Source organism: Parasteatoda tepidariorum, chromosome 5 (assembly GCF_982258835.1).
Source record: "Parasteatoda tepidariorum strain Cologne lab strain chromosome 5, Ptep-v5.0, whole genome shotgun sequence".
In the NCBI taxonomy this organism is placed as follows: domain Eukaryota; kingdom Metazoa; phylum Arthropoda; class Arachnida; order Araneae; family Theridiidae; genus Parasteatoda; species Parasteatoda tepidariorum.
Window position 1 is genome coordinate 90,281,604 of NC_141759.1, and position 26,781 is coordinate 90,308,384.

The 26,781-nt window shown below is 29.4% G+C and overlaps 1 protein-coding gene across 4 annotated transcripts; it reads left to right on the forward strand.

Moving 5' to 3' along the window:
- Positions 1–3,822: 3,822 nt before the first annotated feature.
- On the forward strand, positions 3,823–26,095 carry icln (chloride nucleotide-sensitive channel icln). 4 transcript variants are annotated; one of them, XM_087164496.1, is made up of 8 exons: positions 3,844–3,962; positions 4,718–4,832; positions 7,354–7,493; positions 15,152–15,285; positions 17,944–18,090; positions 23,241–23,309; positions 24,828–24,878; positions 25,879–26,095. In XM_087164496.1, the coding sequence occupies exons 3-8, from the start codon at positions 7,375–7,377 to the stop codon at positions 25,947–25,949; spliced, it is 591 nt and encodes a 196-aa protein (XP_087020622.1). In that variant the 5' UTR covers positions 3,844–3,962; positions 4,718–4,832; positions 7,354–7,374; the 3' UTR covers positions 25,950–26,095. The 4 variants fall into 4 exon arrangements, with proteins under 4 accessions (XP_087020621.1, XP_087020624.1, XP_087020623.1 ...); XM_087164495.1 differs by lacking the exon at positions 4,718–4,832 and having other exon boundaries at positions 3,823–3,962; XM_087164497.1 differs by lacking the exon at positions 4,718–4,832 and having other exon boundaries at positions 3,834–4,469.
- Positions 26,096–26,781: the final 686 nt, after the last annotated feature.

The window sequence follows — 26,781 nt, forward strand, 5'->3', positions numbered from 1 at the left end:
TCTATTCTCAATATTTCGTTACAGAAAACATTAAGAACTGGAATTTAAAAAGATTTTTGTGTCATCGTAATTTCATCCATTTTTACTTTTTGAATTTATTTCGAATATTCGAATCATGATAATGAGGATAAATTTTATTTTGTAATTTATATTTGTAGAAAGGTAAACTGTTTTAGACCTATTTGAAGAACTAACTTAGTTGTTTTGTTTTTAATTTTTTAACTGCGTTTTTCAAAATCTGTCTGATAAATAGAGTGGCTATTTTTTTATATTAAATAACGTAAGGCATTGGACTAGGAAAGCGTATGCACTTTCTTTAAGAATCGGAGCGGCGATTCCGAACTTATAAGTATTATTCCGTTTTATTTTTCGTTCTAGATATTATTCCGTTTTATATTTTTTTATTATTCTGTTTTATTTTTCGTTCCAGATATTATTCCGTTTTAATTTTTTTTATTATTCCGTTTTATTTAAGGGGTAAAAGGTGATAATCCAGGGGTGATAATCCAGGTGAAGGGTTAAACAAGATATTTACATTTGCATAAAATATATGATTGATAAATATTATTTGTGCAGAACTAAAGTTCTTGTAGAATTGGTTGTCTTTAGTTGGGAAGTAAAATATTTATTACATGTGTGTTATCACTTTTTACCCTTAGATCTTCAACTAAAGAGATTAGTCGAAGTACATGCAAAACAACAGTTTAATTAGTTTGTGAAAATCAGTTTTAGAATGTAAAGGAGCACCATCAAGTAGCTATTAATTAAGTTATTAATAAACAATCATGTGAAGAAAAAACAACCTTATGATCGCATTGCCTTTCTTAAAAATGTAAAATTTGATATAGAGATTTCCGACAACAGCCAAAAAAAGAAACCGAAATGAAAAATACTTAATGAAAATGACTTAGTAGTATCCAGAAATTTGAACACTTTAAAAACATAACTTAAAATTTTTTTTTTTACTAAGTTCTTTTATTAGTTCTGATACTTTAATTTTTTTAATAAGTGCATAAAAATTTAATTTAATAAGTTATGTAAAATTGTGTAAGTTTGTATCATAAATTACAATTATGAAGCTCGATTTGATACTGGGACTTTTTACTACTCACGTTTTTTAAACCGTTTCACAGTACGCAAAAAACAGCCATTTTGTTTGAGGATTTAACAGTAAATCCCACTCACCAAAGACTTTTTGTGTTCATCCGCCGTAAAAAAAATTTTAAGCACGATAGCTGTGAGTATGAGTAGATAATAAATGAGTATATTATAGCGTCTGGGAACTGATTGAATTATTGACAATGGAAATTTGTTGAACTTATGAAATAAATTAAGAAAAATATAATCATTTTTTCATTGTTGCGATGTGAAAACAAATTAAGAAAAATGTAGCCATTTTTTTTTTCATTGTTGCATTGGTTAGCGTTATAACAATAAATATGAGAACGAAATTTCGAGCGATAATGAAATTTCACAAAGCTTATGAAAAATTATTAAAATATATATATATATATATATATATAAATAAATTTTTTTAATACAGGGTGATAGAGATCAATAATTATGTTTCTTGTGTATAATTTTTGTGTATAAGTTTAGAGATTTTAGGAAAAGATAAAATGTTTAAAGATAAAATGAATGAAAATTAGTTAGAATAAGAATGTTGATTTTTCAATAATGCTAGGGGTTTTGCACGCCGTTCACTTCGTTCACCAACCCCAGTGGTTGCTTCTCAGTATTGAAGATCAAAGGGAAAGAACGGCTTAGGTTCTTTTTCTTACAAAAATTACAATTGGATTACCGTCTAATGCATTTTGAGGATGACTAAATTGTGTCAAATCAAAAACATGGAAAATAGTTACTTCCATCTTCCCGAGAGTTATTACTAAATGAAGTTCCTGTCTGTGCGCAAATTCGTTTTCCCCAGAATCACCTTTAATGGACATAGAAAATATATAATTATTGTAATTTTAATTGAGCACATTTCATTAATATGTTAATAATAACCAGATGAAATGATAGCAGGATTTGTAAAATAATCAAATGTACTGGAAAAATAAATTAAACTTAGGAATGCAGATTAAGCGAAACAATAAGCAGTAATAAATGAGATGTAATTTTAACTTGTTAACAATATATAACGATAACCTTATATCATAAAAGAACAATAACTTTCGAATAAATACGAATTTTGAGAAAAACTCTACTTAAATTTATAATTGAAGCGGTCAATGTGAAAGGGGGGTATGTTACAAATATGCACTTTTGAGACAAGCCAAAAAAAAAAAAAAAAAAAAAAAAAAAAAAAAAAAAAAAACGGCGTCAATTGTGAAAAGATTGTTTTAACTGCTTTCAAATTGTTGGATTTTCTTCTTCAAGCAGTCTAGAAAATTACTCGATATTTGATAATCGGTGATTGATATTCCAAAACCTACAAAAAACTTATTTTCATAAAAATGTTATATGCCCCCTTTTAACAATTAAATATGATCTTATCTGCACGTCAAATTTCAACTCTGTAGTTTCCTTTCAGCGGTCAGTAGATAGATCAATTTTTTTTTTTAATGTAAGTTTAACAGTTGAAAGCCCTCAAACTAATCATCAAATCGTTTTTTTTAAAATTCCATTGAACTTATTGTACATTTTTATACACACCATTGTAATTTCAAGTTTCTAAGTCTTATAGATTTTGAGCAACAAATTTAATCATTGAGCTGCAAATTTAATAATAATTAATTGATACAAATTTAACCTCGGTGCAAATAATAACTTTTTGCAATGTAATTTTCATAAGAGTGTTAAATATATACAATATATTGATTTGTTCTGATGTTAGATTAATATCATTTTGCTACTTGGGTATATTCGAGATGATTACTGAACAATTAGAGAAAAAAATAATTTTTACGATTTTACAAATTATCGACCTTTATAATCCTTGGTGTTATTTTTAAAGAGCCGCGATGACTCTTGGTAAAAGCATTGAGTTGCCATCGTGAAGGACTAGGGTTCGATCTCCGGTGGTGTCTTGAGGCAGATTCAGCTAGCTTCAGACCGTTGAGTACCAGTAAATGCTGCTTACTCGCAATACTCACTATATTGTTATAATCATGAAGTTGGTCACAAAATTGTGAAAACTTAAACTTTATAAACCTTCTGGTTCTCAACGGACTGTTGCAGGAATACCAGAAATTTCTAAAAGAATTCGACTGCACATTTCCCTCAGCTCCTCGATATCCCAGCTGCCTTCGCCGGGATTCATATGATGCTTGAGCTTTGCTGTCCTCCATACATTATCCTAATACAATGAAATAAGGAAAGATCATGCCGTATTTAAAGAGAATAAACAAGTAGGTAGGTACTTTATTTATGTAGCACTATAACTGCACAATATGCTATTCGCGATGGTCTGGTAAACATCCCTGAGGATGATCCGAAGACACACCATTGCAATTTTTATCCTCTGCTTTGGTAGGCCGACGACCTGCTCGCACAGTCGAGCACTTTACGGTAAACCAGTATAACGAGGACTCATACTGCGCATGCTCGTTCCCTATGCAGGGTGATCAAAGTGGTCACCCACCCGCTTACTGATAGCAGTCAGTGATGCTCGACTTCTATGTTCTACTCATGTTCTACTCTGCAGAGGATCAAAATTGTTATGGCATGTCTTCGGATGTTTTCCAATCTGTTGTTGATAGCATATCGTGCAGCGCGAGTGCGACGTAAATAAAGTACAGCCTGGAAATGAATCCTAAGAAACCTAAGAATTGAGGCCGTCATGTAAGCTATAAGCTGACTAATCACTTCAGCATTAATTCTTAGCATTTGTTAGCTTTTTCTACTCCCACGTTTCTTCCCGGCGGTTTCGTATTGTTATGGCTTAGCGTCCAAAACCTCATTTTTTAAAAAAATTATTATTGGCGTAGTATCTTTTGTTTCTGTAGTATTCTTGATTATAGGTAAAAGGAGATGAACTATTTTAAATATTATGGTTTTCTTTGCTTTATTAATCTAATTTTTTAATTTGAACGCTCAAAAAAAATTTTTTTTGTAAATATTTTATTCGACTGTGAAATGTTTCTTTTAAAATGTCCTTTAGCTCTCCTAACAAGCAACAGATTCGCTCTGATAAACAATCTATTACTTTGTTTCAACAAGCTATAATTAGTATTTGAATGTTTTATATTAAGGGTAAAAAATGCCTGTTTCTTATATAATGTTGGGAGCCATATTTTATATTCCAATAGATTGTTTAATTAGTTATTGATTTGAAAGTTTCAACATTTAATTTTAATCATTTCAATTGATTATTCTAATTCAGAATGAATCGAAGATTAATTTTCTTGTTAAAAACAATAGAATATTCTATTTGACTCTGTCAACTGCTTAATAACATCTGCATGTCATTGACTACAAATTTATGCTTCTGCGCAACTTAATTCTGCATCCATAATAGGATTTTACTGGTAACTGTTATAAGTACATTCAAGCTTATACTCAAAAATAATTGGATTTATATTTGAATAATGAGAGAATTGGAAGAAAAAAAATGGCATTAATTGAACATTTTTGTTTTGCAGCCTTCTATGAATATAAAAAGAAAAAAAGATTATATTTAAATGGAGAATTAAAATTATTCAAAATATTTAAATAAAGCTTATATCAAGTTACACATTTATTAAAAATTGGAGTTTGATTTTGTAAATTTTTGTAGATCTCTAAAAAAATTTTGAGATTTCTGCATCGTGATCTGTGGCAGAGTAATTGCTGGGCAGTGTCCCGCAAGAAACTAAAAAAAGAATCATCACAGAAAGGGACCAACTTGAAAGGTATAACTCTTTTTCCATCCCCGGGCAAACACCTACATTTTTTTAAAAAATTAATTTGCAAGTTTAAACTCTATTTGGCAATTGTAGTTGGCTTGACGGGTCACGATACAGAAATATCTCACTAAAAATATTTTAAATGGAAATATAGCTCATTTGTGCAGCTCTAGTGTGATGTAAATAATGTACCCGCCTACCTAACTTACAAATATTGACTTAGTTTTACCGAAAATCGATAAAAATTTTAGCTAAATTGTTAATTAATGTTTAAGGTGAATTATTATATTTTTAAGCAATTTAATAAAATGTTAAATCAAATCAGATTTTGAAATATAACAGGTATCTTTTTCTTTTTTCAATATTTTTTTATCCTTTTTCCACTTTGCCACATTTCGCCATGTTCTGTACTCTGTCACATTTCATGCTATGACACATGAACATATACTTGCAGTTAAAAAAAACTGTTTTTTTGTCACATATGTTTCAAATTATATTATCAACCTAGGTCTTTTAATGGCATTTGTGAACATAATAATAATGCTAGATTTTGAATGTACTTTTTTATTAAAAAGGTGAAAAAACTATGAAAATAAGTTTTTTTTTATTTCTAATGGTGAGGCAATACAAAGAAATAATTAAAACAACAAATCAGAGTAGAACAGATGACATAAAAGAGTGACAAAACTATGAAAATAAGTTTTTTTTATTTCTAATGGTGAGGCAATACAAAGAAATAATTAAAACAACAAATTCAGAGTAGAACAGATGACATAAAAGAGTGACAAAACTATGAAAATAAGTTTTTTTTTATTTCTAATGGTGAGGCAATGCAAAGAAATAATTAAAACAACAAATTCAGAGTAGAACAGATGACATAAAAGAAATTGAATAAAGTCATTGTCTCATTAAAAGTTCTCTTGCACGAATACAGTGCCGTCTCAGAGCCACCATGGAGCGATGAGCAACGGTGGAGGTGGTCTATTCATCTATGAAAATAAGTTATAGAAAAATATTTATTCTAACCATAATGTGTGGCTCACACTTCTGATTACCTTCTCCGAATTTCATGAACATTAGCCCTCTCTTTTTTAACCATGATGCTTGTGAACAGACTGCAAATGTTAAACAATGAAACAAAACATTTAAAGGATATGGCATGTTTATCTTTAAGGACTATAAACATTTATAAATCAAACGAGAATGTAATTCAGTGTCACAAAACGGTGGAGGTGGTCTCTATTCATCTATGAAATTAAGTTATAGAAAAATATTTATTCTAACCATAATGTGTGGTTCACACTTCTGATTACCTTCTCCGAATTTCATGAACATTAGCCCTCTCTTTTTTAACCATGATGCTTGTGAACAGACTGCAAATGTTAAACAATGAAACAAAACATTTAAAGGATATGGCATGTTTATCTTTGAGGACTATAAACATTTATAAATCAAACGAGAATGTAATTCAGTGTCACAATCTATCGCGCTAACTATAATCGCTTAGATGCCAAATAGATTTTAAATTATTTTTATATTAAAAACAAACAAACATGTAGATGTTTGCCTGAGGGTGGCAGCGAGTCATACCTTTCGAATTAGTCTTTTTCTGTGACACGTTTTTTAGTCTCTTGCGGGCTGCTGCCCGGAAGTTGCCAAGACATGGCGATTATTTTGCCACAGTTAACGATACGAAAATCTCCCCTCAAAATACATTTTAAATTTTATAAAAATTATTTTACATTATATTTTGAACTGTTTTAAACTTGCTTTGTCTACTGCGTGGCAGTTTTGTTGTGGGAAATGCTTGAAGGAAAGAATTCGATTTTAATTCTAACTTGAGATCAGAATCTGAAAGCACTTTTTATTCGTTTCTTTTTGGATCTTATTTTAGTTCTTTTCTAAAAGAAAGTAAGCAGTTTGATAAATCTTAAAATGCTTAAGTTGAATTAAAATTATAAAGATGCTATTTCTTTTCTATAAAAGATAAAGATGTATAATATGCTAATGAAGAGGGATATGAGAATGTGTTTTAGTTTTTCAGAAAAGAGAATTGGGATAAGAAACATTTGAAAAACATATGTAGGAAGAATGTTTGTTTTTTTCTTTATGTGCAGTGTATATTTAGATAAAAATTAGTTTCTGTATGATTTATTTTATTTATTTTTTTTTGTTTTGAGTCAAAATTTTAGCTAGTTTTTAGTTTTTTCAACAATGGTTACATAATTTTAATGATGATAAACTGAGTAGTAGTTCTAGTTTCATTTTCCCCTCTCTTTTCTTTTGTTTTGCATCTGCGAATGGGATTGGTGTAGCTTTGTATATATCATTGTATAGTGATACATATTTTTTTAAAACTTTAATACTTATTTATTATATAATTACATGTTTTTTTGTTTTGTTAAAGAATAAATTATGTTTCAGTTTTATAATATTAAACTGAATAACAAAGCTATATATATGTAAAAAAAGAATATGAGTATTTACTATACTGTGTTTATATTAAAATGTATACTTTTAAATCCAGGTGCTTATTGATAGTTTGAGAATGGTTATTATGATTAATTTTGCTCCCCCTGAAGAGGGAATTCATCATCAGGAACCAAATACGGTTGCCTATTATGGCAACAAAGAATTAGGAAAAGGAACTGTTTACATAACAGAAAAGTAAGTTTTTTTTCTTCTAATAACTTATACAGGGTGAGCCAGTCAAACCTGCATTTTTGAAAAGGGTGGGAGAGCCGTGAAAGTGGGGGGAGCGAGCTACCAAGGTTACCATTGGGTCCCCCATAACTAAGCATTTCAGTCGCCATGGAGCAGTGGTCTAAACCAGGGCTTCTTAAACTTTTTTATATAGCGACCCCCTTCAAGCTTAGGAAATTTTAAACGACCCCCTCCTCCATATAATGAAATATATATTAACCGTAGATGTAGATGTAATATCGCACTATTTTACAATGTAAATAAAATACGGATTAAATAATACGTACCCATTCATTTCACATATATATAATTGGAAACGTTGACGGGATATCGGTCGTAATAAAACACAATAAATAGAATGACATAAAACTATATATATATTTATTCAATAGAAAAAATAAACTTTTGTAACAATTTTTTTATAAGAAAACATAAAACTATATCTATATATTCAATAGAAAAAATAAACTTTTGTAACAATTTTTTTAATAAAAACATATTATTAACATCAAACAATATTAATGTGACGGATGTGATTGTTTATTTTTACACAAATAATTAAATCTAGGCTCAATTTGAGTTAGTGCAGATCGTAATAAATTTTCAACGTTTATTAAAGTTGAACGGTATTTTGATTTTATGTAAGTTAATGTGGAAAAGGCTGATTCACATAAATATGTTGTACAAAATGGCGGTAATTTGTTCATTGCTATTTCCGATAGTAGGGGATATTCTGATTTGATTTCTATCCAAAATTCATGCACAGGCACTTGAGAAAATCTAAGTCGCAAGGTAGTATCACTTGTTATTTCGGCAAATTCTTCTTGTGCTTTTAAGTTTAAAAAATTAATTTCTTCCATTTCAATTGAAAATGGATTGCAAATCCATTGTTGTGTATCGATATCATTGGGAAAATACCTATGCATATAAACTTCCATATCCTTCAAATGATTAACTATAATTTTTGTTATAGGAGTATCTTTTTTTGAAATATTGTTACTAATTATATACTCGTCAGTAAATGGAAACATTTCGAGCGATCCACTTTCCACTCTGTTCTTCCATATAAGAATTTTTTTAACAAAGGCCTCAAGTTTATTTTTTAACATAAACATATTAACGCAGACTCCCTGCATTGATAAATTCATATCATTGATTTTATCAAAAATATCTGCCAAATAGTATAGCTTGAGAAGCCATAAATTATCTTGAAAATAATCGGCCAAATTAGAATTTTGCTCTGTTAGAAATATAAGAACTTCATCTTTTAAAGTTAATAATCGTTTCAAACTTCGACCTCTTGATAGCCACCTAACTTCAGCATGTAGCAATAAACTTGTATAATCCGAATCCATATCAATGCACAAATTTTTAAGCAATCGACTATTAAGTGGTCGACTTTTAATAAAGTTAATGATTTTGACTGCATCAAAAAACACAGTGTTTAATTCTGGTGCAATTTTTTTAACAACAAGTGCCTCTCGGTGAATCATACAATGTGTAAATGTAATATGATCATTTCCAGCTTTAACAAATGCTGTAAAACCAAGATCTTGCCCGGTCATTGCTGCAGCACCGTCCGTGCACACACCAACACAATTTTTCCAATTTAATCCTTCTTTTTCAAAAAACTCATTTACTTTTTTATATATATCTTTTCCACGAGTATGACCTTCCAGAGGACGACAAAACAGTATATCTTCATGAATGCTTCCCTCATAAATATATCTTACAAAAAGTAACAACTGTGCCATTTTTGAAATGTCTGTCGACTCGTCCAGTTGTATTGCAAACTTTGAGCTGTCTTTAAGCCTCATAAGAAGCTGTTGAAATTGATCATTGCTAATGTCTGAAATTCTTTTGGACACAGTGTCATTTGATAATGGAATTTTACTAATTTCAGCAGCATACTGTTTTCCATGAACAATTTCAGACATTCTTATAGCTGCAGGTAGTAAAAGTTGCTTTCCAATAGTAAAAGGCTTTTTCGTTTTTGCTATCAAATACGAAACTTCATACGATGCCAATAGATATTTATCATTCAAAGTAACATACTTCTCCAAAGTGTTCTTTTCTTTATTTGATGTTTGCAAAAGACGCTCAAAATATTCTATTGGCTTTTTTGATAACGTTGCATGTTTAGTATTCAAATGTCGTTGCAGTTTTGACGGTTTCATGCTTTCTGCAGCCAAAACTTCTTTGCAGATTAAGCACACTGGTTGTTCTTCATTGTTGTGAGAAGAGCATGTGAAGCCATACTGCAAATATGATTCGTCATATTTTCTTTTTTTTGTTTTGCTAGAAGTCGGATTTGAAGCACTGCAACTTGGTTGTGACGGCGTGGCAGACTTATTAGTTGGAATTTTAATTAGCCATTTATCCATGATGGTTAAATAATAATAAATAATTAAACAAAATGTAGTTGAACTTTAACGTAATAATTAAAAACACCAACTGAAAATTACACAGTAAATACACACATGTCACTACGAAGACAAAGCTGTGTCCAAACTGAAGTACAAACAGAAAAATAACTACACTCGAATCTTTACCAGTGCAATGACAACAAATTACGATCAGATCAACCCCGACGCATGGCGTGTTCAAAGTGTGCAGCGCACAAAGGCACCGTATCACAAAGACGCCGAAAAAGAAGCTTTCATTTAATTTTTTTTATTATTCTTTTATAAAAATAATATGCTGATTCGCCTAGCCTAGCTTGATTATGCTTCCGTATTGTATGTGTAAGCTGTAAGGTGACGCGGCGTCTGGGTACTTATAATCACTAAGTTATCTTGCAAACACTGACGCCGGCGGCCAGACATCAATGTCGAACGTTCAGTTGAAAATCGAGGAGCGCGTTGTATTTATTATTTTAAATGCTACTTCCATATTTTCATTTATAGGCCCTACATAACAGTTTTGCATTGCCACTTTTTTCAAAAAATAGTTATAATAAAACTACAATAGTATTTTGTATGATTTTTATTTGTATTTATATTTGTACGTAGTGTGTATACTAATTTTAAAATTTTATTTATAATGATTGAAAAGTATCAGATCTTTGCGACCCCCCTGGGGGTCGCGACCCACAGTTTAAGAAGCCCTGGTCTAAACAACAACGTTCGTTCGCTGTGAAAGCGTTTTACCAAAGTGGTAGTTATGCAGCCGTTCAGCGTCGTTTCCGGACAAATTTTCAAATTAATCGAAATAGGCCAGTGCCCTCTGTTAATTAAACCAAATTGTGGATGAAAAACTTTGAAGCAATTGGTGATCGAGAGAATTCATCGGCGTATGCTCCGTGATGTGATGAGTAGTTACAGAAATCACCTACAAGAATGTCTCGATCGGGGAGGACACCATCTCACTGGAGTTATTTTTAAATGTTGTTTCTTAATTGTTTTTTAATGTAGATTAAGATAGTAACAGTAAAATTTTGAAATATCCATCCGTTGATTTTTTACAGTCATTTAAAAAATGCTGGTTTGACTGGCTCACCCTGTATTTAGAACGATAAGAAACAATGAAAATTATGAAAAAAATAAGACAACCGAAGCTTACATCTTCGGGGGGTACCGGCTCCAGAAGCCATAAATGCAAAACCTTTTCTATCGAGAGAGCATGGCAAATTGAAATTGCTCTCGCTGTACTCCAAAGGTTTTGTCAAAGTCCAGGAAGAGAAAATACAATACAAAATACATTAAGCAAATACAAAATCAAAACTAATAGATTAGAATAGGGGTGCACAACCTTTTTGAGTGAAGGGCCACTCACACAGCAGGTTTGCTCACGAAGGGCCGCACATGTATTTAGACATGTTAATGACAAATGTAGTAATGTTTATTTAAACATTAGCGCTCAATTTTTTTTTACCAATAAACTTAGTAATATCAATAAGTTAGTAGTGTTCCATTATTAGAATTCACTCAAAAATAAAAAAATTTATACTTTTTTTTTTACAAAAAAAACTTGCTATTTTTATTATATGAACAATAGATTTTTCAAAATAAATAAACATTGAAGAAAAGAAATGTTTTTTTTAATCATATCATGCCATACGAAAATTCATTTTAGAATTAAATTCTAATAAATAAAAAAAAAACTGCAATGCCCACAGACTGAAAGTAAGAAAAAGTTTAGTCATATTTAAGTATTATAAATTCAAATTAAATATTTTAATTGAAGAAAATTTATAGGTTTTAAACAAAAGCCTAAAATAAAAAAAAACTGTGATAGTTCAAAATAAAATTCAATGCTTATTTTGTAATGTACTTTATTATTTTATTTTATTAATTATTAGATTTTTTTGTATCGTAAATATTTTCCTTTTTTTTATCGAAAAAGATCACTTAAGCAACAAAAAATTGAAATCTAAACTACAAACAGTGAACAGTTTAAAAATTCACGTTTTCCGCCATTTTATGAATTTCTCAAGTTGAAATAACATTGCATTTAAATTAGGGAGGGATGTAACGAGTATTTGGCCATTCTGTGAAAAATTCAGTTGATTGAATGATCAGTCAAATATTCGGCAGAATATGTTTTAGAAAGGTATTTTTCCAAGATTTTTTTATTTTTGAATGTTTATAGATATTACTTTTTTTTTAAAAAAAATTATAATCAGACAAGTCAATTTTGTCATTTTTTCGATACTTTGAGAATTGAGAAGGATTTTTTTCCATTTTTCGCTGTTTTTATTATAACCCAGCATTTTAACAGAAAGTCTCATACTATTAATTTATTATCACTCTTTCCCTGTACTGTAATATAAATAACCAGTAACATAGAAAAGTGTGATTTTCAGTATTAAAATTTTGTTTCAGGAACTAAGAAAAATTTGTTTTTACAGTTTTTCTTTTTTTAGGTATTTTTATTATGACTCAGCATTTTTTTTTTTTTAAATAAAGTTAATAACAAAATTTATTTTATAGCAAGTTTTTTTCTTCTAAAATTATGGCAATGAGAAAAATTTAAATTGAGATTTTCGGCATAAGATTTTCATTTAAAAAATTAAGAACACTTTCTATCTTTTTATTTTCTTTAAATAAAAAAAAAACTTTTTTTAAACATTTTCCTTATAACGCAGAAATTTTTAATAGCATTTCTGTTGACTTAATTCTTTTTTCTTTGCTTTTTTCTGGTAATTGAAAAACTGAGTTGTTCAGCTTTAAATTTTTTTTCCGAAAATTAAGATTGATTTTTATGTTCTCTGTTTCACTTTTCAACATTTTCAAAAACGTTCTTGATTGGCCTTATTTTTTAGAGTTAATTTATGAATGCGTTTTTCCAGGAAATATTATTCTGAGCATTGAAATTTTAGTTTGAGTGTTGCTATGCTGCTAAAAGATTTTGCTATTGGGCCCCAAGTGTGCGGAGTTCAGTCGATTTTTTCTTCTTTTTTTTTGCCGAATATTTGGTTTTTGATCAAATCACAATTCATTACCACATTCGACCAAATCATATTCGCTGCGGAAATAAAAACTTTGAGGAAATAAAAACGAAGGAAAAATAGCTAGGATTTATGATAAAACTGTACTGAAATACCGTATCAAAAACGGATTATTTAATTGCGCGATTAACAATCACGTGTCGTAATAACAACTAGTTAAATAACAGGATCGTCAAAAAAAAAAAAAATAACAGAAGTATAGAAATAATTAGGAAAAAATATATTTATGCTGAACTCATCACAAATAAAGCGTGTTAAATGCATGATTTAAAATTTGTATGTCGTAATAGAACAATTGGAATTTTTTATAATACATGGGAACGCATAGCAATAACTGTCGAAAAAAATTGCTGAAAAAAAAGAAATAATTGCGAAAAAAAAAGATAAAAAATCACTTAGATTTAAGATGAAATCGTCACAAATAAAGTGCACATAAAGTTATTATTTAAATTTGCGATCTGAAACTTGCATCGTAATAAAAATTCCGGGTTTTCGAAATCACGTAGAAAATCAGAAATAACCGTTTAAAAAAATTCATTTATATTTACGATAAAATCGGCTTAAACGTACATTTACTAAAGAATCTGTTAAAATTGATTGGGTCAAAACGTGATGACTTAAAAGTGTGATTAAAAATTGCCATTTTTTAAAATTTTTTGACTGTGTTCAGAAGCTCTCGCGGGCCGCACTTCAGCAGTCGAAGGGCCGCATTTGGCCCGCGGGCCGCAGGTTGTGCACCCCTAGATTAGAATAAAATGATCACAAACTTACTTGAAAACAAATCCTATAAACAAATTACAGTACTGACTACCAAGCAAAGTTTTTATTTAGGCTATATTGTTATATTTAAAAGATATTTAAAGCATTTAGTTGAAACTAAAATTATTTTATGTTAGCAAAGTGTGAGTGTTTTCCTTTTTTTTGCTCTTTTATTGTTTTTTGTTCACTTCAGGGTTCTGTAGTTGCTCTGATTTTTCTGATGAAAAATATTTTGTTCTTATTTGTCCTGATTTTTTCTTTTTTTCTTGGTATTCTGGATTTGTATCATTTTTTTATATTTTATGAATAGTATTGCAGTTTTCAAAATGATTGATTTGTGAAAGATTTGGATTTTTGATTTAAACCTTTTTATTTTAATTAATAATGCTTGTAACATAATAATCTCAAACTTTAATAGCTTAAACTTTGAGAGTGACCAATAATTATGATGCTCAGTTCAGACAAATAGCCGTACCTAAAAGACTTCCTGTTTCCAGTTTTTTGGGAATTCAGTCATTTTTTGAAATGGAAAACTCTATTAACTATTTGCTTTATCAAAGTTTTTCAAGGACATGCTGTCATTTACTATTTTCATCAAATGCAGTAATAAGTTTTGTAGGATGGAGTTTTGCTGTTACATAATTATTTATTCCTCTCTTTCATTTGATTTTAAAATGATCAATACCAATCAATAATACAGCAATCATATCATAGAATTTTTAATGGTCTGCTGAGGGTTCATCCACCAAATTACTTTTGTACAAAAACGTTAAGCAACATATTTGCTGTGGTTTCGTCTCGAGATTGTTGAAACCTTAATTTAAAATTATTTTATTAATGTAATCTCTAGTTTGTTTACAAATTTTAAATAAATATTGGTATGTGGGTATAATAACTAATTTATGCCGGTTAATTTTTCTAAAGCAACAATATTATTCAAATTTTTTTTCACTATTGATCACAAACTGTTATGAGTTGATCACTGCTTCATTTATAAAATTAAAGTGAGAGCTTTTGAAATTTGCTGCTAAATTAAGTAGATTTAAAATTAAAAATAGTGTGTTTTATTATTCTTTTGAAATAAAATATGCTATTATACTTAAGTTAGAGCACATTATAATTTTTTTTTCTTTTTTTTAAAAATAATCTGGTTTATGTTGATTTTTTGGAAAATGCTCTTATTTTTTAGAAAAAAATTTCCTGATTTTTTTTGTTTTGTTGAAAAGTGTTTTTTTCTTTCTTCAACAACAAAGCCTAGTATTTCCACAAAATATTTTATTTTCTGATAAATAAATAGATTTATTTAGGTATATTTTTCTAAAGTGCTCTACGAATTTATATGTATGCTGTACATAACATTATAAAAATTTGTGTTGCGGTTTTATCATGTTATATTGATCATATTTTCTTTCAGTATCTTTTGCTGGGTTTCCCATAAGGGTGAAGGTTTCTCTTTGGAGTACCCTAATATATTTATCCATGCAGTTTCCAGAGATGTAACACATTTTCCTCATGAGTGTTTGTTCCTCATGATTGATGGAAAGTTCTGTAAGTATAACAGTTTTTTTTTAAGTGTTATTTTTTAAAAAATATTTTTTTACTAATTTGTAAATTTGAAAAGCTTATAAATTTTTTACTGAATATTGTATGTATTTTTTACTATGTGAAAATACATTATTAGCATTTTATTAATGTGTATCTAAATTTTTCTTGTAAATATTAGTATCTTTTTTTAGAAGTTCTTTCATTCTTTTTGACATTTTTCAACCAATTAAATATTTCTTTTTATCTTTTTCAGTTTCTTGTTTTGGTTTTAGCGTTAGTTAATACAATTTCCAATATTTATTTTTTATTCACTTAATATCAGGTCTGAATGTTTTTCCAAATTTTGACTAATTTTCCGTCTTTTTTTAAAAAAAAAAAACTTTTAAAACTGAGCGAGTGGGAACTGTATAAAATTTAAAACGTAATAATTAACAATAAAACAAAAAGAGCTACCACTGAGGCATTTTTGTGATACGCGTTGCTGAGACAATGAGAAGAGAGAAAGTGCCTTTTTTTTAAATTCAAATTAAAAAATTATCAATTCACTTAGATAAAATATTTCTTCTAAAAATATTAAGTCATTTTGAAAATTTTATGAATGAAGAGTGAAAACCTAGCAAACTTTTTACTCAGATTACGTGACTGGACACACTACCCTTGTAAGGCTATATCAGTTAAGAATAAATTTGAAGATTAGTAATTAAATTTAAAGTGCACTTTTTCCATCAGTATGACAGCCTAGTGCAGGCTATCCAAACTAATCCTATACATCTGACTTGACCAAACACTAGGTTTCTCCATCTATTGATGCCCAGGTTTAAAGATCCTTATCTACAAAATTAATCCGTCAGGTGTTCAGTCTTCCACTCTTTTAGGTTGCCAGTAAGCTTTCCGAAAGTCAGCTTCTTAACTGAGTCTCAATATTCCCTTCTATAGATGTGACTCATTTTATTCTATAGAATTTGATAACTGAAATTATGTTTGGTTACTTAAATTTCCTGTATAATTCGTAATTGTACTGAATCCACCAAACACTGTTAACAGCACCAAAGATGGCCCTTTGTATTTTTCTTTAAAATATTTGTTTTATTTTCCTCAGTATTATTTAAAGGCCAGCATATGCTGCCATAAAGTAGTATAGGTTTCATTAGAGTATTATATAAATTTTATTTTCAATGGAAATAAGCTTTGATTTCAGTTGGTCCCTCAATTCAAAATGACACTTATTAGCCATCGTTATCCTGTTTTTAATTTCTGTTTTGATATCATTAACTGTAACAGTTATACTTAAGGTATTTGAACTGACTAACATTTTTTAAAGTATACATTTATCTTTTGTGTTAAATTATTTTGCTCAAAATTTTTTATTATGCATTTATTTTGATATATTAACATGATAACATTGTTTAAATTATTAGCATTGATTAAATTAATATTATTTTATTTTACTTTAAGAACTTGGCCACTTACAGGGCTGATTGTGCTCCGGAAAAAATCCGGATTTCCGGAATTTTTGCTAACAGTGATCCGGAAGTTTCCGGAGTTCGAAGGTTCATACGTTTCAAAAAATCCTTGATCACAAAAGCTTCCGGAAATCAAATTTTCAAAGGTGGAACTTAAAAACACAGTTTATTTTATTTTTTCGTAAGAGAGAGCCAGAGAAATACTTTATAAGCTTATGTTCATGATTAATATTCATTTTTTATCAGTAAATAGTTGTTATAATCATAAACTCAAGAAAGAAAGACATATTTGTAAATATTAATTACTTCTCCAGGTCATCATAGGTATGTGTAAATGGTATAGGTATGCGTAAAATTTTAAATATATTTTAATCAAACTAAGAAATACTGAGAAAAGGGAAAAAAAACTTGTTTAAATTATTTTTTAATTTTTCAATTGAAACGTTTTTTATTTTTTGTTGAAATTTTTCCGGAATTTTGACTTGGGCTCACGATCACTCCTGCACTTAACAAATAGTTTGTGACTGAAAAATGTAGTGGTTTTTCTAATTTTGCCAACATTTTAGAGTCTTTTAAGAACATTAAGAGAATTTGCGACAAGCATTTTCTTCCGACATACTGCACGAAGAAATGTTCGTCGCATGTTCTCTTTCTCCTTCATTATTAATTTAAAAGAAAAAAATATTAAGTTCAGGCAAACCTAGAGTAAGTCATTAAGTTTCAATTACTAAAAAAAATACTCCAAAATATTAAAATGAAATCAAATTATTTGAAGAGAACTTCCCTGTTGCATAATCTTAAGTTTTCATTTGTATAAATAAATTTGATGAGTTCACAACCATGATTTAAAATTTTCGCTAATAATAGCAGTTCTGGAAAATAACTTTAAATTAGGGATACAAAAATATTTAAAGAAAAAAAGTACCTTTACGACTTTTGTTAATTTTATGCTGATGACAACGAAAACAATTAGAAATGAATGACGGAAAACTGGATCCTACCACATGATTTTCCGCCCAATAAAAATGCGCCAACAACAATGGAAAACGGTGTTAGACCATTATGATTTTATGTTATATAGAGAAATATTTGCTTGCATGCTAATTTTATAATTAGTATATCTACATGGTTTAAATCTAGTTTCTTAGTTTAAATCTAAGTCTCTTCATGGTTTAAATATTTTTAATTTTTATTAAAGCTCTTGGCGAAGTGTGTGAAGGAGCTGAGGATTCTGATCTGGTTCACGAGATCAATTCTCTCAGGGTGAGCGAAGAAGAGGAGGAAGAGGATGGTGAAGAACCAATGCCTTCAGAATTGCGCTTTATTCCTGAAAATAAAAATATGCGTAAGTTATGCAATTATTTTTTTTGTATTGTATATTAAAATGATTAATAGTTAAGGGGTTGATTCCACATCAAATCGTCTAATAGTCAAAAATTAAAGTCTTTGTATTTAGTTTCTTATTTGCTCATAAATAGGGCTAGTATAATAGAATAAAAATTTCCAGATTTTTTTTTTACCATTTGTTTCATTTGTTTCTGAGTTTAAAAAGTACACTGAATTACATAATCATCATAGTTGGCCAGACAGCTCAATGTGGGCCGATGCCTTCTGTGAAGATTTCTCCATATTGACTTCGGATTTTTATTCAGGGTTGGCCTTTTGCCGGCAGAAACTGGTTTTTGCCATGCCAGTTACAGTAATTGGTTATAACCGGTAAAAACTGGCAGGAACTAAAAATACGTTTATATTAGTTCTAGTAATTGCTTAATAACATTTTGTTTAAGTAAACTGAAAAGTGTAACTCCATATAACTGTAACAAACTTTTCAATTCATTGTTTGTAAATATATTTTATTTTGTTTATATTAATTATAAAGAGTGCAGTATATCAAATATTTATATAAAACAAATCGAACCCATTTCCTGAAACTTGTTTCTCCTGTCAAGTTTTGACAACTACCCCAGCTGCTACATGGTGGTCCAGCTTTAAAAAATATGCAATAGATAAAAGTTTCACAAATCTTGCTTGTTCCTTGATGGCAATGCCTGCTAGTTCTGCTGGACTTGAGAGAATCTTCTCAAATTTCTCGTTCATGCATGGACAAATTGAGAAATTGTTTAGGTTTAGAAACTGCATCAAAACTTGTCTTATGTTATAGATTACTGCAGAGTGCAAACAATGTAATACAGTAGGGAACCAATTACAGACGTGCCAACTCTCCCGCATTTTGCGGGAGTCTCCCGAATTTTGAGTTATTCTCCCGCCCTCCGGAATTGATTAAAAAAACTCCCGAATTTTACTGCAATCGACGGCCAAACTAAAAATTACCTAATTTTTCCGCGATTGCGGAAGTTTTGTTTTTCTTTCAGGGTGAATTCTATCCCCTCTTATCGAACTACCATCTGCCTGAGGCGTAGCTGCACGTGCTTTATTTTTCCCTCCTCTTCAATGTTACCCCTCTTTAACACTCCTGCTTCACCCGCCCCCTTGCACTGGGATTCGTAGGAATCTTCGTGTGGAGTTGAATGCGATGACGTCACATGACGATATCGAGTGACGTCCGTACAGGAGTGGGGAAACTCGTACTCTCGATTGTTATAATTGATATTGTATCTTTCTGTTTTTATAGTTCTCAATTCGTATTTTACCACGGTTGGCAACAAACTTGTAAACTAGCAACGTGATATCCATTATTCGCTTAGTCTTCGTATATTAAAATTTTTTTTTTCAAGGATGTCTAACTAGAAACGGTAGTATGCAACCAATTTTAAAAAAATCATGTGCCAATGACTTTAGCAAGACTTAATTGCGAAGAGCTAAATCTGCAACTCTTTTTTTATGCATACAGTAGAGAACCATTTATGCGGTATCCAGATAATCCGGGAAAAAGTTTCGCTCGTTTCTCCCGCCATTTTGAACTAAAACGATATGGAAAAAAAAGTGGAAATTGGATTCATCCTTGAAGGTGAGTAGAGGAAAATGTGACAAAGGGGAGAATTTTTTCCCCCGTTTACCCAGAGAAACGTCATTTCTTCCGCGACCTTGAAGATTTTAGATCTTTATTTTCTCCTTTAGGTCGTCAATCGAACTCAGAGGAGTGGCATGCTGATTTCGTGTTCTGTTTGATTTACGAGGGGGTGGGGAAAATGCATTGCACATGCATATCAGTAAACAGAAGATGAAAGAGAAAAATATATTTATCTATTTGACATTGATTTTGAATAAATTCTGATTCTTTGGAAGTGCGGTTCCATTCGCAAGTTTTTCTTGATGTGGAATCGCACCTGCTTTAATTAAAAATAGTGTTTTTATAAAAAAAAAAATAAAAGGAAAATTATTTATTAATTTAAACATACAATTAATTTATGAAGTAGATTGCAGTTTTGTTTTTCTGATTCCACTACGTTTGATTTTTTTCTTCCTTTTCCTGATAAATTTCGCACTCAATAAATTATTTTTATACCTAAATTTTATCATTATTTTTTTTTTTTTATAAATTCCATTGATCTTGCCTTGTTCCAAGTTTTAATATTTATGCTAGTGCCGTTTTTTAACTATCGTTTCGGTTCGATAATTTTCAAGAGTTGTTTTTATTTAGATTAATGTTTTCCTTTTAAGCTTGTTTTTCTTGTCTAAACTTGCAAATTTTTTTATTCTTTTAAATGTTATTTTTCTACAATTTTTTTCCTTTTTCGATTTAGGAGTGCTCTTCTTTTTTCTCTAACTTTAAAATGTGTTTACACTTTTTCCTTGTAATTTGGGCTCGATAAAACATCGATTAACGACACTTTTTGGTTGATCCAGAAAACCGGAAAATTAAGACATCCGGGATGGCGATGGTCCCGAGCATCCCGGATAATTGATTCTCTATTGTACAGACATTAGTATTATTATACATTAGTATTGAATTGGTTTTTTGAAATAAAATAGTTCGTCAATTTGTTTATTTTTTAAAAGTTTTTGTTCATTTTTATTACAGTGTTAAGGGTTTTTGAATAATGTTTTATTAAGGAAATGGTATTTATTTTTTAAATAAAGAGTATCTACCTAATATAAATTTGTTTGTAAATCTGTGTTTAATTATTTTATTTCTATTTAATATTTTTCCACAATTTGTGCTCTATTAGTGTGTAAAATTTTTTGCATTCTTATATTTAATAAATTTTTTACTTAAAATTCCTTAGAAGTGTCAAATATTGCATACCGTGAGCCTTTTTTTATCCCTCCTGAAATCTCCTGAATTCTTGTTAAGGAAACTCCTGAATGTTAATTTTGTTAGGTTGGCACGTCTGCAATTATCCAGAACGATCGGGATTATCGCTATTCCGGATAACTGATTTTTCCGGTTTTCTGAATCGCTACAAAAAGCCGTTTTTTTTTTATTGTTAAACCCAACTAAAAAAAAAAATTATCAGGAAATAATTTTAAAAAGAAGAAAAAACGATGAAGTAATACAGTAATGATTATTTCCAAAATGATGGTATGGTAAACATCTTTCAAAAAGGAAAGAAAAATCCTAAAATCTTATGAGGAAAAATTTGTTTTTAAAATGGCGGGAAAATTTATCGAATTTCGTTCTGTTTTTTGTTTTTCCGGTTTTCTGATTTCCGGATGACGGGTTCTGTACTGTATTTGATTTTGAATGGTGATAATTTTGTAAATAAATTGCACTTTGTTTAACATTTAATTGTTTTTTCTATGAATTATCCATTGTATGTCAATCTCAGTACTTACTTTTATGTCATTTTCTGAATTTCTGCCACAACTGTGGTAGAAAGGGGTTTCTGCCATGCCGGTTTTAACCAGTTTCTACCAGTGGTTTTAACCACTTAGGCAGAAACTTGCCAACCTTGTTTATATTTGATTTCCATTTCTTTTCGTTAATTGCAAGAAAATCAGACTTCTCCGAGGCAGCCCATTTCAACCACGGCCTTTCCCGCTTTCTTGTTCCAGTGAGTCTATAAAGTGGTATCTTTTTTATTGTATTGTCATCACTCATTAAAAACCCGTGGGTCATCCAATTCATTTTTATGTATTTAATAATCTTGGTTTGTTTATAAATCTTGCACAGTTCAAAGTTAAGTCTCCTTCTCCAGTTATTGTTTTCATTTACACCACCAAATATACCATGCAAAATCTTTCTCTCAAATATTGTGATACAAATTTTCTCCAGTTTTGTCATTGCCCAAGCTTCAGAAGCGTATGTCAAGACTGGCCTGACAAGAATTTTGTAGATTAGGAACTTTGTTTTTCTAGAAAGAAAGCTAGATTTAATAAATCTTCTCAGCCCATAGACAAGCAAATTATGTACAACGCAATGTAAGAAACCCTAAATGTTGTTTCAAAGTTGCGTGTTACCCTGTCAACGAAACGAGCCATGCGATGAAAATGTCATGTAAATGAAATTACCATGTCAAAAAATGATCTTGTTGGTGAAACAAACTTGTTGATGAAATGTCCTGTTAATAAATAATCTTTTAAAAACACCTATTTCTTCATATAACACTGATCAGTTTTTACACTAAATAATTCTTTTTTTAAAAAATTACATTTTTAAGAAACTTAAAATTAGAAATTTTTTTTAAAAATATTTTATAAGTTTTTAACGATGCTTGTTGTCAAATTTAGGGATGGTACTTTCATGAACTCATAAAAAAAAATTGTTTTTTTTTTTTAGTTTAACACTGACTGTTCTTGAAACAGTACAAAATATTGCTTTTATTGCATGATTTGCCACTGTTAAACTCGAAAACATATTATCTCCCTTAAAATCCTTTACGAATACCACCATAAAATTTGGCAATTTTTCATTAAGAGTGAAAGTTTTAATTTAGAGTGTTTAAGAAATTTAGTTTTTAACATTAAATCATTTTTCAAAGTAACTTTGCTGTCTTATATATCTTATGAAGTGCCATTAAAAACAGAATAATATTTAGCTCTCAGGAACAAATATTATGCATAAGATCTAAACTCGGGTACTTTTTTCAAGTCAGAAACAGGTTCTACAAACTTGCAGACAATCATTGAAATCTAAGTTGTCGAATTAAAAAACAAAATTCTTTTTTATTGGTTGATTTAATATGGAATTATTCATGTATTTGTTGCTTTTAGAATTATCTGAATGCAAGGCTAGTTTTTGACGTACGTCAATATTTTTTGTTTTTAACCATGGATCAAACTAATACGTCAAAAAAAATGCATTTGTTAGTATAACTATTTTTTATTTATAATACAAGAAGCGTGTTGCTGCTGATAATCAAATTTCCTCTATGATTAAAAGAGTGAAATTAAATTATTCCCTAAAAATGTTTATTTCTAGATAACACTGGTTAATAGTACAGGTCCAACAAAGTTGTTTCTTAATTGGTACGAAGTGTTGAGAAGGAGAATTATATTTGTACTTAAAACAAGGTTTAGAAAAAATCTGTTTCTTTAGATTATCTTCTAGAATTGATTTATTTTAGGGTAATATTGTGCTTTTAATTTTTATAGTTGATGTGATGTTCCGTGCTCTCACAGATTGTCAAGCATTAAATCCTGATCCTGCGGATATAAGTGATGGTTTGTATCCTATTTTTATTTTGTAATTTTACCCTAAGAAAATAGTCAACTTTCAATTTTATAGATGACTTCAAATACTTAATATTACACTCAAACCATTTTAATTGTTTTTTTAGCAATAGATTTTTGTATTTTCTTAAAATAATAATTCTATTGGTAGTGAACTGCCGTTTTAATTCTTTCATCACGACGGACGAGATAACTCGTCCTCCAAGAATATTCTATGTGCTCTATTGTTGCAGTGTTTTCACTACAGCGCGAGAACGTGAGAATCTCGCATATTTTTTTCTTTTATCGCATTAAAAAATGATTACCGCGAGAAATTCGTGCATTCTATAAATCAATTTCAAAATTCGCGAATTTCTCGCATTTTGGAAAAAGCTTCGATTTACGCCATTTAAAATAAAATCCGTTTCACTTTTCTTCCTGGATCTTTCATTATTTTCAACATTTGCCCTGTTATCTAGCTTCCCTATTTATCAGTATTGTTCAGAACCTTTTCGAACAACAGAACACAACCTCTCCGAGCCCCTTTCGGAACACATTTCTCTGCAACCACGTGTTTACCGTAGGTAAGGTTTTTTCATGTAAGACATTAAAATTTTTTATACACTAATGTAATATGGATAAGTACCTAGTAAAGGCAAAATCTTCTATGATGATGCATCAAAAATATTCAATGCTTTAAAAAATAGAAGACGTTAAAAATTTATTATAACAAAAAAAAATGATTTTTTTTTTCAAGTCTATTTGTGTTTTTTAGTTTTCAGAAATCGCACTTATTTTTCTGAAATCTCACCCTGTTTTTGAGAAAGGGTGAGAAATTCTCACCCATTTTTTTTCTATGATGAAAACACTGTGTTGTATTAGTGAATATGGTTATTGATTTCAATTCATAATAATTTTTAAAGTAAATTGAACAAGTTCTAAAGGAATTTGCGCTTTGTTCCATTTTAGTGCTGCAAGGGAACTCTAAGCGCAGGGGATGGGACATTTCTGCAATGAAAGTGTTAATAGACTTTAACTGTACTAAAAGAAAACACAAATATTTTTAATTCTAAATAGAAAAAACTTCTTTGAAAAAAATGTGCTAAAAAGCAGCAGAAATTTCAGAAAAATGTAGCAATAAAGAAAAAGAAAATGAAGGAAATAAAAATGAAAATATGACCACCGAAGCCGACGTATATTTTCTTACTAGTTTAGACTGATAGTTGAGTTTTTGTTTGTTCATATAATCTATCCTTTATGAACAATATCAGATGAAAAAGTTAATGGACTTTTAATGTATATTTTCATACTAGTTTATATTTATTAGTTTAGACTGAAACTGCAATTTTTTGCTTGTTTACTATTTTTGTTCATATAATTTATCCTTTATGAACTATTTCATATGAAAGTGTTAAAGGACTTTTACTATATATTTTTTTACTAGTTTAGTATTTTTGTTAATATCTTTAATAATAATTTAATAATTTTTAATAATAATTTTTTAATACCATCCTTTATGAACTATTTCAGATGATGAAGGAATTATGCCATCCTTCAACATTGAAAATGGTTTTGTTGAAGGTAATCTATTCTTTTATTTTTTTAGAAGTTTCTTTATTGTATTATTAAATATCAACTGTTTGTTATGATAGTTATATAATTTTTTTTTAAATTGATTTTTGAAGCATTTTACTATTTTATATGGCCTTGTTTTCATGTTTAATATTATTATTTTGTAACTTATAGATACAATTTATAATTATTTGTTTAGTTTTTTGTTTAAAAAATAGCTCACTATGATTGTGGTTTTGGAATTAGCATTTTTTTCTTTTTGTTACTTTAGATTTTTTTAAACATCAAAGAATTCATTTATTTAATTTACATTAAACCTTAATTCTATGAACCATAGAATTTTCATTTTATGTCATTGAAACCATGTGAATTTTATCACATTTAGATATATCATTACTGCTATTATCTACATCAGGGTGCTTAGCGTTTTTAAAAAATGCTAAAAGGTGCTTGTTTTCGATTTTCGTTTTTTTAAAAGCGATTAAAGATGCTTTTTTTATTAGAAGTTTTTGAAAAGTGCTTTAATTTTTCCTTTTCTGAAATGAGATTTTTTTCCATACCATGTTGATTTTTGCCACGAATTATGTAAAATGCATGGTTTTTACATTGTTCTATGCAACATTTTCACAATTCATCCAACCACAATCTATTTCTGCTTACTGCCAGTCCGTAGCGTATGAAATCGGCAATCATTTTACATGTTTGATGAAATACTTGGGGTTCGCTTGTGCGTACAATGAGCTGGATTTGGTGGGAAGGATTCTTGCACTCTTATGGGCAAATCTGCTGTATTTTGCAATCTGCATCTAAGATTTACTTGAAATCAATTAAATTGCATACGAAGTGCTGCTTCAAGACACACACATTTCTAATCTACAGAGCTTATTTTATCAAGTACATAAGTTGCTATTATTAGAATTTTGTGCCACTAATTATATTTTTTGCTCGCAACTTTAAAATTTTTTTCTGTTCAAATTTATTTTTAAATTGATTTTGTCTTATTTTCTAGAAGAGGGTGATGAGGAAGATGAAGGTGAATATGACATGGATGAAGATCAGTTTGAAGATGCAGAAGCTTAAAAACATAACTCCATATTCCCTTCCTTTTGTATAAATGTTGTCCATCAATACTTTCATGTGTCACTCGTATCATGTGTAATGTATTTCATGTGTAACTCGTTTCATGTTAATGTTTGTATAAACATTAAAATTTCATAAGTGTTTCATTGCTCTCTTTTCTTAACTGGTCATTAGAATTCACAGAAATTTTAATACAGTGAAGCCTACAAAGTTGACCACTTTCTGTGCAATGCTTGAGAGGTCAATTTAGGGGGATGTGTAGTTTTTTTTCATTGTTTCTTATATCATGTTATTCCTATGTATACTATGTTATTCATATAATATGTTATTCGTATATAACAGGGTGCATAGCTTTTTTAAAAAGTTCTTAAAGGTGCTTATTTTTGATTTACGTTTTTTAAAAGCCCTTAAAGGTGCTTTTTTTTATTCGTGGTTTGTAAAAAGTACTTGATTTTATCTTTTAAAGAGATATTTTTTTTTCTTTGCCCTGTCAATTGTCATTCTAAATTACGAAAAATGCATAATTTTCACAATTTTCTCTGCACTATTTATCAGAAATTAGTTATTTTATCATAAATTTGAGTGATTTTATGTTTCTAAATTAAGATCTTTAAACAATAGGAAAAAAATAGTTTTTATTCCTGCACAGATCGTAATTATGATTTTTATTTTTTTGGAAAGTGATTAAAAATGTTTTTTGGGTGCTTAAAAGTATTTAAAAGGTGCTTTTTTTGTTGAAAAATCTGGCTTCACATCCTGTATAAAATAAAATTAAGGTAACTGTAAATATATGTCGCATAGCATATGTACTAAATTTTCTAGCATGACTTAA

Bases quoted from the DNA above. Each gene is read 5' to 3' on its own strand.
- icln (XM_087164495.1), top strand. From the start codon at position 7,375: ATGGTTATTATGATTAATTTTGCTCCCCCTGAAGAGGGAATTCATCAT. The intron at 7,494-15,151 runs GTAAGTTTTTTT...ATTTTCTTTCAG, and splicing joins ACTGTTTACATAACAGAAAA to TATCTTTTGCTGGGTTTCCC. The intron at 23,310-24,827 runs GTTTGTATCCTA...GAACTATTTCAG, and splicing joins TCCTGCGGATATAAGTGATG to ATGATGAAGGAATTATGCCA.